General features: G+C 37.9%; 1 protein-coding gene across 1 annotated transcript in view; it reads left to right on the top strand.

Moving 5' to 3' along the window:
• The window catches only part of KIAA1958 (KIAA1958 ortholog), a 225,064-nt gene that overhangs the window by 131,323 nt on the left and 72,739 nt on the right, over positions 1-21,002 (top strand). Inside the window, exon 2 of the mRNA XM_020972445.2 lies at positions 7,093-8,287. Coding sequence (XP_020828104.1) covers positions 7,117-8,287 — 1,171 coding nt within the window. The 5' untranslated portion in view covers positions 7,093-7,116. The remainder of the gene's footprint in view (positions 1-7,092; positions 8,288-21,002) is intronic.

Raw genomic sequence — 21,002 nt, 5'->3', positions numbered from 1 at the left:
AGTGTGGTGCCCCTGTGATCTGGAAAATCCACGTAAAATTTTTGGACCCTCCCTTTGAACCAGAGAAGTCTGAATTATTATGGTATCAAAAGATAAAATGTGTTGATATTGTATAATACTGCACATATATTTTATGCATTTCTGAATTTCTAAACTTTTTCTGTGCTGTCTGTTGGCCTTCGCATGTCATCTGCATCTTTGCAAAACTCCCCCAAAATTCCCATTTAATTTCTTATACGGATCCACAACATATTGAAACCATGATGGGAAAAGTCTTGATGTGGAGAAGATAGCTGTATTATCTCATTTGAGCCTCACAATAACCCTGGGAGATAGTTGCTGTAGATGAGGAAATCTGAGGGAAATAGAGGTTATGTGACTTGCCCAGAGTCACATAGCTGATAAGTGCCTGAGGAGGGATTTGAACTCAGGTCTTCCTGACTCCAAGCTCAGGGATTTATCCACAGCACCATCTCATTGCCTCTATGAGGCTTGAGTGCCCAAAGAAAATAAGCCATCACAAAGGTATTATAAGAGACATAGTGACATTGGATTTAAGAAGACCTGAGTTCACTTAGCTCTCTGTGCTTTAGTTTCCTCATCTGGAAAATGGTAATAATAATAGCACTTATCTCCCAGAGTTATTGTGAGATTTTACTATCTCTCAAATGAAATAATGCATGTAAAGTATTCTCCAAATATTAAAGTGTTCTATAAATGCTAGTTATTATTATTATTATTATTACATATAAAGCACATTGAAAACCTTACGATAGTCTAAAAATGTTAATTGTTATTAATGTTTAACCACATACTTCCATCTTCTCCCCTAGGCATACATTCTTTTTTAACATAACTATTACAGTATGATATGTATGGCCTCCTTTTACCAACTCTATGGTGAAAATTCTGGCTGATGGAATGGAAAGAACCAAGGAAAATCATATGATCTGATTTTTCTCTCTCTTCTTTTCCTCTTTTTATTGGCCATCCCTTCTTCTCTCCATGGTTTAGAAATTAAGAGGGGGAAAAAGCCAATTTTCAGCAGAATTGATCAAGGTTATAAGGGACTTTTTATTGGTAGTTCAACCAGCCAGTTCCTTGGCCATGTGAACAAACATACTACCTTTAGTGTTAGCTGTACCAGTTTCTAATTTCTATTGTCTACTTTTAGGCATGTTTCCTTTCAGAATGTACCTCTTTGGTGATATTCAGATCATCTGGCTAGGCTGGTGTGCGTTATGTCAAGATATAGTTACAGATACTGCCAATGTCTCATTGCTTTCCAGAAAAGAGGAAAAGGTAGAGGGACAAGGAAAGTATTTTAAATATCCCTTCAGGAACTAGAGATACTTGTGAGTAGATGGAGAGGGAGCAGGGGAAGTAATGCAAATCAGATTTGTGTAACGGCTTACCTTTGAAGTGTGGGCTTAGCCTTGGGATAGTACTGCTTCTGTTACTATGATAATACTTGGCTTGTGCTTTCCGGCCTTGTTCCCCCATTACCCATAGAGAGAAACTGAGCCCCTAAAGTGAGACAGAGAGAATAAAAGGTTGACTAGTGAAACCACCAGTCCTGGAGTCCTGGTCTCAAAGGTCTGGTTGTTTGTTTGTTTGTTTGTTTTGTTTTGTTTTGTTTTGTTTGTTTTTTGCTTTTTGGTGAGGCAATCGGGGTTAAGTGACTTGCCCAGGGTTACACAGCTTTGTTTTTGTTTTTGTATTTTTTTCCCTCCACCACAGTCTAATATAATTTTCCCATTAAGGAAAGGCTATTATCCTTTACAAAACCACTGTAAGGTGCCTTTGGTTGCCATGACTGGAAATGTAGTTTCTAGTATTCTGAAAGCTCCACTTCATTTTCTCTCTCTCTAATAACTTTAGCTGCTTACTCTCCCTGTCTTTGCAATGTCTGTATTCCAGCCTGGAATGCAATGCTTTGTCTCCCGGAGTCCCCAGTTTCCTTAAAGACTAACCCCAATCAGTGCCATCTTCTACATGAAGCCTTTCCTGGTTACCTCAAGCTTATAGTGCTTTCCTCTCCAAAATTTCCTGTAACTATGCCATTATGTTTGGTACAGAAGGTGTCCCAAAAGTCTTAGTTATTAAGGTTTGGTTGTTCATTTATTTCAGTTGTGTCTGACTCTTTGTGACCCCATTTGGGATTTTCTTGGCAAAGATACTGAAATAGTTTGCCATTTCCTTCTCCAGCTCCTTTTGCAAATGAGGAAACTGAGGCAAACAGGGTTAAATGACTTACTTGTAAGACTTGTTAGTAACTCACAAAACTAGTAAGTGTCTGAGGCTGGATTTGAACTCATGAAGATGAGTGTCTGTGCTCTATCCACTGAATCATGTATCTATTAAAGTTTAAAACTACACTAAGACCTTAAGACCACCCTTTATCCTTATCTATGTCTACCTACTGGCTCCTCTGACTCAGACTATAAGTTCTTCAAGGGCAGGGACTGTTTCACTACCGTCCTCTAGTACCCAGCTTAGTGCCTGCTAAATACTAGGTGCTAAGGCAACTTTTTTTCCCTTCCATATTTTCCTTTTATTATGAACTTGACAAACATCATTAAACCACAAATGTTTCCATATACAAAGAGCTGCAAAAGATTGTATTTGAAACCATAAACCCCAATTATGTGTTGTTTATTTTTAAAGTAGATGTTAAATTTAACATGGGAATACCAATATTGCTCTGATTGTCCATGTCCCATCCTAAATTCCTTCTGTTCTCATTTCTGGATTTCTTAAGTGTTTCATTGACTCTTTTTTTTTTAACATCTCTGTCTCTTTCCTACTTTCTTTTCCTCCCAACTCTCCTTCCACAAAATGAAAATTTTCTCTTGTAATAAATTAAGTATAGTCAAGCAAAGCAAATTCCAAGACATTTTTTGAAATAGAATATATAATAGCCTTCAATGCTATTTTGCTTACTGTTTTAAAATTTATTTTCAAGAAATTTGGTTTCTAAAGGTGGGGAAAAGGCAGCATTTCCATTGTTTAATGGCCAAAGATAAGTAACATAAGAAACTTGTTAAGCAGAAAAGTTGCATGATGAAATACTATTTGCATTGCATCAACTCAACTCAGTGCTTATTATCCAAGATTATTTATTTATTGTTCTATTCTTTATTCCCTTTCTTTGTGCAAAAGGGGTAGGTAAAAGCTTAAAGATTAATAGAGCGACTTTTAAATTTTTTCTACTTTTCTAGGCATCTCTGCAAATGGAAAAGATTCTAGATGGTTTTCAGCACATAGTCATATGGTCCCTGTTTACTCTTTTGAGCTATTATCCCCAGTTTATAAGACAAACAGAGGTTAAGTGACTTGTCCAGAGTCACAAAGTATATGAGGTTTGAACTCAGATATTCTTGCCTCTAGGGTCAGGACTCTATCCATTGCACCACCTAAAAGTTAGAAAAAAACAAAAAACACATAAACAGGGCATGGTGAAACAAGCCAGCTGCTGATGAGATTGAGGCTGGTGGATCTCTTGAACTCCCAAGTTCTGAGTTACAGCAGACCCATATCCCATCAGGTGTCTGCATTAACTCTAGCACCAATATTGTGAGCTCTGCGGATTATCAGGATGTCTAAGGAGGCATAAACTAAGCTAGGTCAGAAATGGTACAGTTCAAAACTGATCAGCAATGGGGTCTGCCCTTAAGTGGCCTCCACACTTCCACTCTGTACTTGGGGAAATGGAATACTCAGTTCTCCATCACCCATCCATCCCCAAAACACCACCACCACCACCAACAGCAACAGAAACCAGCATTGCTTCATAAATAATTAACAGGTAGAAGGAAACTTAGAGATCAGGTAATTCAAACCTTTTATTTGAGAAGGAAATTGAAGACTACAGAGTTGGTTTGATGTTCAGGGTCACACAGGACTGCCTTGATACATCATCAGAAAATCTTTATTGAAAGAACTAGCACTGGAACCCAGGACTCTGGTCTCTTAGTACAGGGCTTTTTAATGTAACATGCTCCTTCTGCCTTCAAACCTACATTACATTGGACTGTTCTGACACATTTTGGGGGATAGCCAGTTACCACAATTAATTAGCAGCAAAGCCAGAACTAAGACCTAGATTTCCTGTTTCCTAGTTCATTGCTTTTTTCTTAGTCTACCAGACAGCCTCCTATTTGTCCTAGGCAAATGTAAAAAGAAACTGAGGCAGCATCAGACACTTCCCAAGAGAAATGGACTAGAGCATCTGAGCTTATCCTACCTCAATCTCAGCCAGGGATAAATCCTTATTTTTTACATTTCTAGATTTTTTGATTACCATTTTCTTTGTAGTCAGAACAGGTATGTAAATCGGTTTTTAGTCACGTGAGTACTTCAAAGTTCTCCTTATTTTCCATGGTACTTTCTAATTTTTTGAATCCTAGATTTGGGAATTGTGATCATTAAAGGCAGTGCTGTCTTTTTTTTTCACTTTATATTTAGCCTTCCCATTAATGTTGGTATTTTATGGTAAATGGCATACTGAGATTTATTTTCTGAAATAGATGTATTTTTCAACTATAGTGATACCGCAATGAATAAATCCCCTTGGAATTAAGTTCTTTTATAACAAAGTTGGCCACATTTGAAAAAACAAAAACAAAAAGATTTTCAACTATCCAAAACACTGTTGGTTTGTGTTATAAATATCGTGCAAGCCAAAGCTACCTGTGAGCACAGCTTCTGTGTGTTGTCATCACCCTTAATGACAAACAGGGCCCAGCATTAGACCAAGTTGTATGAAAGTTCTCTGGCTTGCTTTTCTGTGACTTCTCTCTTTTTTCAGTTGTCCTGTGTCTTCTTGGTCCATTTGCCACAGTTTTTCTACCTCACCTTTCCTTTCACCCTCTAGCCAACCAGAGCACACAGGAAAGAAGTTGCTATCCAAACATTTACACTCATTGGTCAAATTGATCAAAATTATGATGTCAGATGAATTTCAATTATTGAGTGGTTTGGGACAGACATTTGCATTTTATGTCCAACTGTGGAACAAAAATTCCCTGATAAAGCAATTTCAGGTAGTATTGGCAAATAGGTGGGAGAAAATGGAAAGGGGGAGGCTTTCTTAAATCATACTACCTGACATACTGGCTGATATTGGAGGCACATCTGATTTAACCTTTTTAGGCTTCTTAAACTAGAGCCCATGAACTTGGGGTTTTCTTTGTTTGTTTGTTTTTAAGTTTGATGAATGCTAGATCACTATTGGTAGATTTGTGAACTGGTGCGGTCATTCTGGAAAACAAATTTGGAACTATGCTCAAAGGGCTATAAAACTGTGCATACCCTCTGACCCAGCAATTTCACTACTATGTCTGTATTCCAAAGAGATCAGAGAAAAAGAGAAAGGACCTATATGTAACAAAAGTATTTATAGCAGCTCTTTTTTGTGGTGGCAAAGAATTAGACATTGAGGTGGTGCCTATTGGTAAATGGCTGAGCAAGTTGTGCTATATGATGTAATGGAATACTATTGTGTTATAAGAAATGATGAGGAGATGGGTTCAGAAAAACCTAAGAAGACTTATATGAACTGATGCAAAGTGAAATGAGCAGAACCAGGAGAACAATGTATACAGTAACAGCAATATTGAAATAGTGATCAACTGTGAAAGACTACTCTGATCAATACAAAAATCCAAGGCAATGCTGAAGGACTCATGATGAAAAATGCTATCCACCTCCAGACAGAGAACTGATGAATTCTTGAGCGTAGACTGAAGCTCTTTTTTATTTTATTTTTCTTACTTTTTTTTTTTTGCAATGTGGCTGATATAGAAAAATGCTTTGCATGACTTCACATGTATGATGGGTGTTATTGCTTGCCTTCTCAATGGGTGTGGAATGGGTGAGAGAGAGGGAGGAAATTTGGAAATGAAAATTTTTTAAAATGAATGTTAGAAGAAAAATTTTTAAATTAAAAGAATATTTTGAGAACTGGCCAGGCACGAAGGCAGATGGCTGTAATGTCTGCTACTAGGGGACACTGAGGCTGGTGGATCATTTGAGCATGGGGGTATTTAGCTGTAATAGGTCTAAATTTGATCAGGTGTCCATACAAAGCCCAGCAGTGATATGGTGAGTTCTACAAAGCAGTGGACTATGAAGTTGCTTAAAGTGGGATGAACCAGCTTAGATTAGAAACCGGGCAGGTCTAAGCTTCTGAGCCAATCAGCAGTGGATCCATTAGTGGCTACTGAATTTACAGCCTGGATAGGATAAGGACAATCAGTCTCAAAAAAAACCCCAAACCCACCTTTTAAAATCTATGTATTTTATTATTTTATGCATTTAAAAACATTCTGAGAAAGGATCCATGGGCTTCACTAGACCCCCAGAGAGGTCCATGACACACAATATAGAAGGATATCCTTTTCCCTGTCATATTTCCCTTAGCAACTTTCTGCTTTCCTAGTGAGGACACAATGAGGTTTTCACCAGATCTATCAAGCTGAAGCTGTTGGGGGCAGAGCAGTCTCATTGTCCTTGTCACCAGCTGCTTCCAGGTCCCAAAGCCTGTAATGTACTAGATACTAGGAAAAGCGCTCTCCCCCTCCTGGTTTGCCCTCCATCTGTTTCTGAGGATAGTTCTGGGTTCCTCCCAAACTGCCCCCCCCAAACTCATACAATTATCCTTGGTTATTGTCAAGACCATCAGCTTCATATTTAAAATTTTCAGTATTTTTGTTAGTATTCAGTGATATGTTTGTACAATCACACATTCCCATTTTTCTGATGTTCTAAAATGCTTTCTATTGCTCATCTATTCTTTCACCTCAGCCATGAAGTTTTTAACAAGAAACCCATGCTTTTCTTTGGAGCACATTCTCTTTGATAATATATTGTATATACTTCTTAATCTGTTTATGGTTGTACCTCTCATTGACTTTCTTCAGAATATTCTGTGGGAAAAAACTCTCCCCACACTTTTTTTTTGACGGTCTAATATGTGCTAGATGATGCATTCCTTTTCTGATGGTAAAACTAATGCACTTGGTGGAGGAAAAAGTATGGGCAGAGTTTCAGGTAGTAATGGATTTTCATTTTGATTTTTTTCCTCTCTAGGAAAGAAGCTGCTGAACCTGTAACATGGAGGATTGCCTTCATACCTCATCAGAAAATCTTTCAAAACTGGTCAGCTGGGCCCATAGCCATGGGACCATTTGTAGCCTCATTCCAAATCTGAAACATTTGCTGTCTGAAGGTTCCCATGGCAACCTGACAGCAATGTGGGGCTGCAGTGCTGGCCATGCTTATCATTGGCCTCTGACCGCCACTTGTAGAGCCGGATCCCAGGAGAGGGTCTGTTTCCAGGACAACAGGAGTTTCAATTCTGATAGTCCCAGTATCATTGGTGTGCCCTCTGAGACACAAACCAGTCCTGTAGAAAGGTACCCTGGGAGGCCAGTGAAAACTAAGCTGGATTGTAACAGAACTAGAGACTCTTGTGATTTTTCTTACTGTAGTGAGCCTTCAGAATTGGATGAAGTTGTGGAAGAATATGAAGATGAAGCAACTCTTTTTGACATGGTTTGTGAGTCTTCTGTGACAGATGAGGACAGTGACTTTGAACACCAGACCCAAAGATCTCAGAACATTGCTCGGAAAAGACCTGGAATTTGTCCATCTTCAGTTCTTTCAAGCACCCAGTCACAGGTCATCGATGAAAGCAGCAGTGATGTCATTGTGAAGAAAATCAAGCAAGAGATTCCTGAAGATTATTACATTGTGGCAAATGCTGAACTAACTGGAGGAGTGGATGGCCCCACACTCTCACTAACACAGATGGCAAAGCCTAAAACCCAGGCTCATGCTGGCCCCTCTTATGTTGGGCCAGCCAAGCCAACTCCCCATTTGGCCCCAACACTCAGCACAGAATTGGACCTACAAAACATCTCTGCCTCTCCACCCATTATTTCAAGACAGACAGTCCAGAAGCCCATCAAGGTATCCCTGGCTTCGCCTAATCGAGGACTTTCTGGTAGCCATGGGGCCAGCCAACAGGTGGCGATTCAGATGCCCGTGAGCACATCCAGTACCAACAAACAGATTAGCATTCCTCTGTCTGCTCTGCAGATCCCAGGACAAGAGGAGCAAGTGGCTTCTGAGGAGCTGCTACCACCTCTACCCAATCAGGTCCCATCCTGTGAGGTAGCCCTGTCACCCCCGCTTAGCACAGAGCCAGAAGTGAGCTCTAGCCAGCAGCAGCCCATGGCCCTTCCCACCATCACAACGGAGGCCACAGCACAAACAGTACCAGGTATGAAATCTCCAAACATCCCATGCACGCAGAACATTCTGTACAGTTTTCTAATGGCATTTTACAGATAAGGCAACATGGGGTAGTGGAGAGAGCACTGAGTTAGGAGATGGAGCATCTTGATTCAAATTCTAACTCTGCGCCTAAATTGCCTGTGTGACCTTGGGCAAATTAGTTAACTTCTCTGAGTCTCAGTTTCCTCATTTTTAAGGGTTAGATTGAAGCAGGGGCTCTTAACTTTCTTTATGTCATGCTCCCCTTAGGTAGTCTGGTGAAACCTATGAACCCATTCTCAGAATAATGCTATGCTGGGGTTTTTTTAACTCATAATTGAAGGAAATGCTAAGTTTCAGTTCGAGTTCAGTAAAAATAAAAATACATGTATGTACATACACATATTTCCCTCCCCCATCCAAGTTCATGGATCCCCTGAAATCTATTCATGAATTCCTTTGGTACCATGGATCCCAAGTTAAGGACCTTTGAACTAGAATATCTCTATGGATTCTTGCAACTCTAAATCCCGTGTATCCTGACAGTCAGTGTTTGTGAAATGCTGTTGTCTACTTGGAATTAGAATTCAGGTCATAATTATTTTCAGATACGTATTATAAATAATTATATGACAATTAGGTGAAAAGTATAAAAGATTCCAATCCAAATGTAGGACATGAAACAGTCAACATACATTAGCACTTTAAACAGGGTCTTAAATCTCAAATCCACCAACTTCCAAGCAGCCCAATACAGACATTTCCAGGGATCTATAAACTTGGTTGGGAAAAAAAATTGCAACTTGATTTCAACATAATTGGTTTCCTTTGCAATCCTGTGCATCTTACTTTGTGCATGAAAATAAAACATTTATACATTAAAATGAAACATTATTTAAAAGCATTCTGATAAGGGGTCTTTAGATTTACACAACTGCCCAAGAGGGTCCATGACAAAACAGGCTAAAAATTCCTAACTTAGAGGAATCACTGAGATGTACTACTTACTGTGTGCCTTGCTTAGCAAGGCTTATGCTATACAGCTACATAGGTGGATCTGACATTAAATTAGGATTTCATATAGAAAGGTTGTTTTTTAATATGTTTTAGTTTTTAATGACAAAGTTCTTTAAGAAAAGGTTCTTAATTACTGTATTTGAAGGCCAGTTGATGCTTGAATGTACTAAGGATAGGCTTAAGAGATGTGTTCCTAGGTAACAATTTTTCCTTGTTCAAAGCAACTTACAACTTCCCTATTTTTATCAAGATTTATAATCCCTGTTATATTTTTTTAAAAGTTCCCCATGGAGGTTATAACATGATTTCTGGAGATTTTACAGATATATCTCAACTTTTTTTCTGGGTTGGTTTTAGGGTGTCACTACTTGGAAGTGGCTGTGGGATTAGTGACTTGGTAACTTGGGATCTTTTTCAATGTTTTATTTTAATGTTCACTGTTTACTAGATGCCAGCTTTTTCCTATCTCCCATTTCATGCCTGCTTTTTTTTTAAACTTACTATCTAAATTCAGTATACATGCTAGAAACTCAAATATCATATGAAACAGTTGGTTATAGACAAAGATGGAAAAACAGCACCAAGGTGCCACGGTCAGAAATGCATGACATTTTTCTCAAGTTTATTTTGGTCCCACTTAATGGTAACAAGTAGGATAAGCTTCCTGGAATAAATGAGTGAATCCAGGCGCCCTGAATTCGGTAGTCAGCCAGAGGTACCCATGCCCTACAGTAGGGATGATTAGTTCTTTGCTGTGCACCTGCTGAGATATTTTTTCTAGTTATAGACCAAACTATGACCTCATTCCTCTAAGAAAACCTTTACCTGATGATTTCTCTACCACAATCATGATGTTTATTATGTGTCCCTTTGAAAGAGAGGGAGCAAGTCTGGATAGCAAGTCAACAAGTCAGTCTTGGAGCCAGGAAGAACTGGGTTCAATTCCTGTCCTCGACACGCAGTCTGTGTGATCTCATAAGTCCCTTCATCTCTCAGTGCTTCAGGCAACTCTCCAGGACTAAACTGCTGACTTGCTTTAGAAAACAGAGTTTCTTCATCCAGGATTTATCTTTACCAATGAAGACACAGATACATCCCAATTTTTAAAATGCTCATATTTTAATTCAGAGTTATAGGTTAATAGTAATTCATTCTTCTTAGCTTTCTAATGTATAGCAAAAGACTTTACACTTAAGAAAATCTGACTTTCTGGCACCTACGAATTGGCTGTTCAGAGAATAACTGCTTTCCTTAAAATGGTTTTGTTCCTTTTTTTTTTTTGAGTACTAAGGTAGGATGAAGGTTCAGAAAACAGTGTAATTTCAGAGACTTAAACTATGTAAAATTGCCTCCACTCCCAGTTAATTGATATTTGCAAGTTGAATTAAGGAATTTGTTTTGTAAAATGGTTTAGTCTGTTCCACAGATAGTTGTTTAAGTGCTGGGCCACTAGACCTAACTTACATTTAAGGGTTTATGATATATTTATACTCACTTAGTGCTGATAAATAAAACAATGTGGAGTCTTACTCAGTACTAAATAATACAAATAGCATTTTAGCAAAGAACGTAAGAACATACTCATGCCCCAAAATTATAAAATAAAAACTTAAATATCTTGCCTTGGTGTATACTACATTTTGATTTCTTGTGTTTTCTTCCACTTCTGTCCTATCCACCTACCCCTAGCCCACCTCCACTGAATGTTTAATAGCGAATAGAGAGAGACATAGCCTTGACTTAAGAAAAGTGTCTGTGACACTTACTGTCTTTGTGACCTGGAGTCTAGTCACTGAACTTCTCGATGACTTAAGGCAACACTCTGAGACTAGGTTGCAAGACAGATGCTGGTTCATTAAATCACATCTAGAAACTCCCCCCATCACCATATCTGTGTGTGTCATCCCTACTCCCCATTTTATTTCTTCTCTGTAACAAAGAAATAAAGTATTTTTTCAGTAACTTTCATTTGAAAGATTTCAGTGGTTTTGGTTCAGTCTCATAAGCAATATAGATCAGCTTTGGATTTGAACATTCAAGGAAAAGAGAAAAAAAGGAGAAAGGTTTGGCATAATATTCTCTTTTGAGTTGCATTTGATATTATGAACCATAATTTTTTTTTTAAAAAAAAGATCCTCTACTGCTGAAATTTCATCTTTCTTTTAGAAGTGCTTTTGAGTTCCTACGTTATCCTTGGTTCATCCAATGTTCTCAGTGGCATTTTGGGGCAGAATTTCCAATTTCCAATTAAACTTGGATCTTTAGATGGTGAAATGGTTTCTGATATTTGTAATAATATTAATTTATAGTATCTAATCTTTATTCTCAACATGAATCCAGAGCATTTGAAATTAGAGTAGGTCCAAATGCATCTGAAATCTGTGTATAGATTTACCTTGAGCAATTAGCATAAGTAAATAATACTGCCTAGGCCATAAGCAAAAAGGAATTCAAGGATGCTCCAAAAGAACCAACCAATAGCTAAATTTGATATGCTTATCATGGGTTTCTGTATAAGCTTGAACGTTTGCCAGATCATTGCAGAAATGGCTGTATGTCATTATGGTAAGTGGTATCTATGTATTTATAAAAATAAATAATTAGATTGAACCAGATAATCTTTTGCAAGGTCCCTTCTAGCTCTTACATTCTGTGATTCTATGGTGATTGCAGAGCCATTCATAAAGAAAGATAAATAACTGGTTTTTGTTATTTTAATACCATTAAAATGATGTATTGCAAGTAGAAATCACCTTAATTTGCCTACAAAAATGTACATGCAAGGTTAAGAATTAACAGTCTCAGTTTGGGGGAAAAGTAGCTTTTCTATTTCCTCCAGGCAATCTCTATCAGCCAAAACCTAAGTAAACAGTAACCAATGATATTATTGAAAGAATTAGTACAAAGCTACCAATGCATAAGATTCTATAAATTCTGTTAAAGTTCTACAAATGTGTCAGTTTTACTTTTAATTTGTATTTTAATTCCAATTTTATTTGTATTTTAGTTTTAATGTGTTTGATAATTTTGTCAGATTCTACAAATATATCAGATGTTTAATTTTAGTTTGAGGCATTTGTTATATGGGATTTGAATTATATACTCTGGATTGGTTGTTAAAATTTTGTGTATGTATGCGTGTGCATGTGTGTGTGTGTGTGTGTGTGTGTGTGTGTGTGTGCACATGAGGGGTAATCTGTATGTATGTATGCGTGCCCCTTTAGCACATTCATATACACAATTCTGACTTATACAAGTCTTACTTTCATTAATCAGTTCCTTTCCCAAGGGTTACATATTGGCAAGCAGTCAATTTTTATAATTGCTTCTGATATTTGTAACTTATAAATTGCTTTTGCATGCATGCACCTGATGGCTGTACTGCCTTACAAAGAAGAAAAGACATACTTTGGATAAGGGATGACAAATTTTTGCATAAAATGTTTCATTATTAGGACAGCATTACAAAAATCAATCATATGTCAGCCCCGAGCTCAAGAAGATATTTTTGGAATAATTAGTAAGTTAACATGTGCTTGTCCCTCATGTGCCTTAAATATTTCCTAGGACTCTTTTTAATATTTAAATGGAATATTTATGGTTTGCTGCATGAGCAGATCAAAGCAGTTGCTTGTATCATTCAAGAGAGTTCACATTGTGACAACATTTTGGGATGATCCCAGTTACTTGCTGATCAGATTATGTTAATTAATCTTTTTTTTTCCCCAAGGAAGAGCCTTCCCCCCACCATCTTCACCCAGTTTTGTAGAAAATTGTATAGGTTAGAAATCAGATTTAGTTTTAGGTCTGAGATTCTGTGATGTCAGTAGCCCACTGGTTGGTCTCCCTGCCACTAGCCTCTCCCTACGTCGTCCACTCAGTTGTCAAACTGATCTGGCTAAAGCACAGGTCTGACCGCGTCACTTGTCTGAGCTCAGTAAACTCCACTGGCTCCCTATCGCCTCCAGGATCAAGATTAAATCCTCCATTTGCCATTCTAAGCCCTAATGACTCCCAGCATTTTCACTAGCTATGTCTTATCCTTGGAATGCCCTTCCTCCTCATCTCCAGACCTCCTCTCTTCTCCTGGCCCAGCTGAAATCTTACCTTTTACAGAAAGCCTTTCCTGATCCTTCTTAATTCTGGTGTCTTCTCTTCAGTTGATTATTTCACATTTATCCTATGTATAGCTTGATCCCCAACTATATATCCACAGCTAGGTGGTTCAATGGCTAGAGCATTGAGCTTGGAATCAGGAAGATTCACCTTTCTGCATTCAAATCCAATCTCAGACACTTACTAGCTGTGTGACTCTGAGCAAGTCACTTATTCCTGTTTGCCTTCGTTCTTTATCTATAAAATGGGCTTGAGAAGGAAATGGCAAGGCACTTCAGTATCTTTGCCAAGAAAACCCCAAATGTGCTGACAGAGTGAGACAAAACTGAACAGCGACAAATAGCTTGATTCTACATAATTATTTGTATAGTATATCCCTCATAAGACTGTGTGCTCCTTGAAAGCAGGAATTGTCTTTTATCTTCTTTATATCCCATCATTTAGTACAGTGCCTGGCACATAGTAGGCACTTAATAACTGTGTATTGATGGACTGACTGACATATTTTTCATTCTACCCAAGAGTAAAGAACCTAAAATCAGGATTTCTTTCTTTCTCTGTAAGTAGGTATTACCTTCTATCTTTCTCCAGTGACATCCAATAAAGGCCTACGTATAAATCTCAAGAGAAGAAACAAAATTTAAAAACAGAGAGACTGCTTTTTTCCCTCCTGTGGTATTACAGTGGAGAGAGAGGCAGAGTGGCATCATAATCAGAGGGATGACTTTGGATTCAGGAAAACCTAGGTTGAAGTCTGATCTCTGAAACATAACTGACTTGAAAACTTGAGCAAATTACTACAGAAACTCTTATAAGTTTCAGGGCTGGTGCTGATCTATATGAATAGAGGTCTTTATTAAAAATTCCCTGTATCAATGAAATAACAAGTCTGATTAAAAACATAAAACAAAACAAAACAAAAATACCCATAATGGAAAGACTCATACAGAAATATATGTGTGTGTGTATATGTATATATATATACATATATATATATGTATATATATATATACATATATATATATATGTATCTCTGTATCTCAAGTAAAATTTGAACTGAATTCAGTATATGTCTTCTTTACCTGATCCCCCTTAATACTTTGAACAGGAATGATAGGTCTCACTTCTATGAGAAGAAAAAAATGATTATGACACTACCCATTTATATTGAAGAAGAGCATCATGGAAAGCAAAGAATACTGATCTTGGAGTCAGAAGACCTAAGTTCAAATCTCACTTCTGACACTCAATAGTTTTATGGCCCCAGGCAAGTCACCTGTTAGAACTCTTTTCTTCACCTGTAAAATGGGAATAATGATAATGCATATAGTTGTTGGCCTCACAGGACTGTTGTGAGAATCAAAAGCACTTTGTAAATCTTTGTAAATTGCTATGTGAATTGTGGAAGCAAGTATCTTAGTTGTCTCCTTTTTTCATTGCTCCTTCTTGACCCATAAAACAGCAAAGAAAGAGTGAAGGAATGAAGGAGTTCATCCACAGTAAGTAATGATTTCTAAACCTCTCATCAGTCACACTACTGAATCATTTGGACATTTTTTTCTGGACTTTTTTTCCATAGAAATGTATTTTTTGACAGTTATCTCATTCTGTTCCATCAGAGAGCCTGGGGCCAATGACAGGCTACATACATCTATCATATAAGGACCAGCCTGACTGACTTTAGGGAGGTACAGAACCACGTTAGCCACAAAGAGATTGTTATATTATTATGATGATCCTTTTCTGAGTTCAAGAAAGAGCTAGTAACGCACCCTTCTGAGAATTAAGTAGAAAAGAACTTTACCTTATCATGTTGGTTATTTCCTAATGCTCAGGGCACTTTTATAAGTATTAATCAATATTACTGTATATGACTATAGCTAGTCAACAGATGCTCCAGTGAGAGTAGAAGGGAAAGGAAAAAGCAGGAAGTTAGCCTTTGCTTTTTTTATTTAGCTCCAAAATTGAATCTAAAGCTAAATCAAGATTATTTAGGATAATGAAAAGTTTAGCTTGGAATGCCCAAACCCATAAACAGAGTAATCAAATTAAATACTGATTGATGGAATTTGTTAAAAATTTCTATTTGAATACATATTTGTTCCTTTAAAATATGTACACATCATCTCTGTGCTACAGAGATGGATTTATCATAGATGTAGAGATGGAAGAGGCCTCAGAGGCCATCTAGCCCAACCCCTTCATTTTACAGGAAACTGAGACCCAAGGAGGAAAAGTGATTTGCCCAATGTTATGCAAGTAGTAAGCACCAGAAGTGGGATCTGAGCCCAGGTCCTCTGACTTTTCACAGGCTTCAGTGATGGAGTAGGTATTTAATAAATGCTAGTTGAATGACTTCACTGATAATCAAATACTGGTGCCTATTGCCTCCTCCCCATCACCTGGTAAATTGATCTTCAGGAATTGCCATAATGCAAAAATGAAATCTCTTTGTAGCTAATGTGGTTCTGCCCCTCACTGAAGTTAGGCTGATCCTAATATGACAGGTGTATGTAGTCTGTCATTGGGCCCAGGCTCTTCCATAGAAAAGAACAAGATAAATATCATAAAAAGAAATTTCTATGAAAAAAAAGGCCAGAAAAAAATCCAAATGATTCAGCAGCGTGACTGATGAGAGGTTCAGAAATCATTACCCACTGTGGATGAACTCTCTCATTTTCACCTTTTCCCTGTTTGCTGATTCATGGGTCAAGAAGGAGCTGTGGACAAAAGAATAGGTTGGACTGAACAAGATATTTGCTTCCACAATTCATGAATGTCGTTTCTCTCCAGAAAATGACTTACCTGCTTTGTTAAAATAATGAGTCTTAATTATTGACACATGCTTTTTTCCCTTCTTTTCTGTGAGAATCACCTGTCCACAATCCAAGGTCTACAGCTTGCTTCAGTATAGTTTATGAAATGGAGGCTAGAATACTATAATTCAGAGTATTTGAAAGAAATGTAGCAAAAAAGGCCACCGTAGTAAAAAGGAGACCAATATATTAGTGACTCCTCTACAGCTTAGCTACTTGTGTGAGTTTGGGCAGTTCATGTAATCTTTTTTATTTTTATCTCAACCTCTTTTGTCCAAAGTGGAGATGACAATATCTTGCTTTCCTAAAGAAATGAAGCCAAACTAAATGATACCTTTAAGGGTCTTTTCAGATCTAAGACTACAACTTTGTGAATTTGTATGATTCTTATATGTAGGAAAAATCAGTAGTTGGAGTTTTAAGGAATACTATAATCTTGTTGGGAGTGAGCATAAGGATGGAACATCTTATCTCATTGGTACAGGAAATTCCAAGATGAGGAAATTCCTTCTGCCAATGCAATGCATGTTGACACCTTCGTTGAAAGCTACAATCTTAGAGTGTTACCTAGAACAGAGCTGTTAAACACACAATAGTGGCCGAAACCAAATTCAAATGTAATTGGGAAACAAATATGTAAAAAAATGAATTAATAAAAAAGAACCATAAATATGTGATTTTCTAAGTCAATATAGGGCTTATTTGTTGTTGGTTTTGAGTTGTTTTAATTGTGTCCAACTCTCTGTGACTACATTTTCTTGGCAAAGATATATTTCCTTCTCCATCTCATATTATAGAAGAAGAACCGAGGTATACAGTTAAGTGACTTGCCCAGGGTCACATAGGGAATAAGTGTCTGAGATGGGATTTGAACTCAAGTCCTCCTGACTCCAGGCCCCAGTACTCCATCCCCTGCACCACCTAGCTGCCCCTATGTGGCCTATAGGGATGCTTATGTGTGTTTTAGTGGCTCATTTCTATTATTATTTTTTTTTGTGAGGCAGTTGGGAATAAGTGACTTGCCCAGGGTCACACGGTTAGTAAGTGTCAAGTGTCTGGTCTGAGACCACATTTGAACTCAGGTCCTCCAGACTCCAGGACCAGTGCTCTATCCACTGTGCCACCTAGCTGCCCCTAGCGGCTCATTTCTGTTTGAGTTTGACACCACTGTCTGTTCTAGAGTTGTATATGGCTGTGAGGGGACAAATGAACAAATAAACAAACCACTCTATCAGATGTATCTCTCATATTTTGAAGTAAATGAGTTTGGAAGCCACTGGTAATTTATTCAATATCATAATGTATTTGCAGTTTGCTCCATAGCTGAGCTAAAACTAACATGAGCCTAGTTATATATGAATTGAATTTTTAAAAATTATAATATTAATAAATTTCTGCAAGCCTTTCTTTCAGAATAATATCATAATTGTTGACCCGATTTTTGGAAATCATGTTAGTAAATCAAAGTAATCATTACTTACAGTACTTGGGCAGAGAAGCAAGTATAAATTGAATTTTCCCAGCTTTTCCTGTAGCATTAGCACAATTCACTTTAGCAATTCTTAGCCTTTAGAGTTCAAATGGAAATCTTTGCAGTTGGCTGAGTATCCTTTCTTTAGAGTGCTATCTGCAAATGCCAGTATTATCTCATTTTGATTTGTTACAAGTCCTTAGAGGTGGTCTTTTTTTTTTTGTATTCTCTTATATCTTTTTATTATTATTTATTTATTTTAATTTTAAATATTTAAATTCAAAATTTTAATTTTAAATATTTAAACATTTTAAAATTTGTTTGAGTTCCAAATTCTCTCCATCCTTCTAAGCCCCTCCCCAAACAACACGCTATCGATTATACGTGTGAAATCATGCAAAATATATTTCCATACTAGCCATGTTGCAAAAAAGAAAAAGAAAGTGAAAAAAATTATATTTCAATCTGTATTCGAAGTTTATCAGATTTCTTTGGAAACAGATAGCATTTTTCATCCTGAGTCCTTTAGAATTGTCTTGGATCATGACATTGATCTGAGTAGCTAAGTCTTTCACAGTTGATGTCTTTGTAATGGTAAATTGAGCCATCTTTTTGTCTGAACTCTTATCTATCCGTTAGCCATTGAGAGCATAGCCCCAGACAAACTGAGACCTGTGAAAGACCTTAATTTAGAAAGGCCACAGTCACTCATGGCATCTTGGGCCATTGACAATTGTGTTGACCTTTGTCTTGCCACTGAACTTCAATGACCTTAGAGAAGAGGGTGTGACTGACAGCTTTACACAGCTCTGCCTCACTTATATCCAATTCATGTGCAGGTCAAGACATCACTCTTGTGTTGTTATTGGTCCTCTTCAAAAAAGAATGAACAACAATAGTATTGTTATTGTGTACGGTGATCTCCTGGTTCTACTCATTTTACTCTGCTGTAAAGTCTTTTAAATTTAGGCTTACGAAATGCAGTCAGTCAAAAAGTATTGTTTACCACTTACTATTTGGCCAGGTATTGTGCTAAGCACTGAAATACAAATATAAAGAAAAAAAAAGTTAGTCCCTGCCCTTGGGTTTACATTGTAATTGGAAGACAGCATTTCAAAAGGAAGCTGAAAGGAGGGAATGGAAAAAGGAAGAGGTGCCCAGCTCTGGGGTTTGATGGAGAAGATGGGAGGTGGACAGCCTGGTGAGAAATGGAGAGAGGACTGGCTCTCTTTGAATGAAGGTTCTAAGAGGAGTCATCCAATCAGAGGGAGGTGCCCCCTACTTCTAAGGTCTGTAAATACCAGAGACAGAGTGATCTTCCTGGAAGAAGAGGTTTCTTGGAACATAGTAGAGTGCATCCTGGTGGGAAATGCCATGTAAATATGCACTAATCCAGCAAGTACACCAACTTGACCCTACTAACAGGATTAGTCAACCTCAAAATCTAATATTTATAACATGCGTGAGCTAGACATTTTCATGAACATGAGCATTTGGGAGAAAAAAATCCATAATTAAATTGGCATGAATACTTCATCATTGCAGACTGCAACACTTCCACGCTTTAATACATGGTCTTCAAGAGCTGCTGTTGCCAAAAATAATTCATTATCTGGTGGCCAACTTTCTGTTGAGGAGCTTTCCTGCACTGAACAAGGCAGATCCTAGAATTGCAGCCATAAAGTCCTTTTCAGGCCCATTGTAAAAGCCTTTCCAGGTTGGCAAGACCTTATAGACAGAATGGGGAGAACAACATTCACTATACCTGCAATAGTGCCAAGAATAACACTAAAAATAGCAGAACTTAAATTAACACAGTGATCAATACTGACTCCAGAAGACTAATGATAGAACATAGCTTCTTCTTCTTGGAAGAGAAGTAGTGAAATACAGGTGTTGAATGTGAATGTCAGATATGGACAGGCTATTTTTGGTGAACATTACTTCTGTAAGGAACAAAAAAGTCTTACAAGGAACTCCATGTGGCCGAGAGTGAAACAGGAACAGTCTTTCTTGTGACTTTGCCTTTGCAAAGGCTGGTGACCTAAGCCTAGGCACACCCTTAAGGCATGAAAGTAGCCTTTTCTTCCCTCCTTCTCTGATTCCCCATTGGCTGGGTACTAGAGGTTGCAGCCTATCTGAAGCGCCTAATCTCGTTTTGAGATCCCCTCCCACTCCCCACAATTCGGAGACCCAGGCCCCTATTTACTTCTGCCCGTATTTGGGTATGCGCACGCCCCTTCTGCTTGGGGTGCGGATGTGTTAATCTATACCAAACCTCAGAAATGGTTTTCACTGGTTAGTCCATTCATCCACTGACTCTTCTTTATGACTGCCTTTGTTTAACTTCCTCCTAACTCTTAGATCGCATTCTGTAGGTTCCCCATAACTTTTGTGGAAATAAAAAACTGGCTATTTCTCATACCTCTGTTATAAAAGAAGGGTTCTGTTGGGACATCTGATATTGAGAAATGATGTTATTTTAAAAATTAAAACTTTAAAAAAAAAAAACTGCTAAAACTTATGCTGGATTGGCATGAAAGCAAATGATTGTTTCCATGCCTTTATGAAGCAGCAGAGGAAGATTTTACTGGAGGCTTTCACACACACGCACGCACACACACACACACACACACACACACACACCCCCAAACAAAAAAAAGTGATGAAAACCTTTGGAAAATATGTGTCACTAGTTCAGATCTTAGAAGTGAATAGCTAGTCTCTTTTTTTGAGACTGTTTTCTTATGGCCTGAAATAATGAATTACCCATGGAAAAACTGGCATGGTTCATCGCACATGATGAGGCTATCATTTATCTACAATCCCAGAACTGTTAAAGTTTAGGGGTGCTGGGATCCTGACATAGTGACACAAGTCCTGACTCGAATGAATTCTACTCAAGCCTTTTTTCAGCCAAAGACAAGATTTATTAAAACACTAGTAGGGGAGGAGGGGAGATTTTAAGAAGCCATGCTATTGGCCAGACTCTTAAGGAATCTGAGCATTTGTGACACTCATATTGACAAGCGGGCCAAACTGAATCTGAACAGAGCTTAGATGGATCTTGTGTATAGAAGACTGTGGGAACAGGAGTCTAGAAGGAATTAAGGAGGGGGGGCAATAAGGTAATAATGAAGGGCTGTGTTAGGTTAGAGGTAACAGAGAATTGGGAGATTGGGGGTAGGCCACAATGAAAGGCCAGCTGAGAAGATTACTGGGATGGGTCAGTGAATACCAGAGACTTGGTCATGTGGGAAAATCCAGGGCCTTTCCTTTTTGGGGTCCCAATCCCAAAAACA

The sequence above is a fragment of the Phascolarctos cinereus genome, unplaced genomic scaffold, assembly GCF_003287225.1.
Source record: "Phascolarctos cinereus isolate Bilbo 61053 unplaced genomic scaffold, phaCin_HiC Scaffold_4;HRSCAF=312, whole genome shotgun sequence".
NCBI classification, from domain to species: Eukaryota; Metazoa; Chordata; class Mammalia; order Diprotodontia; family Phascolarctidae; genus Phascolarctos; species Phascolarctos cinereus.
This window is presented reverse-complemented; position numbering and strand designations above follow the sequence as displayed.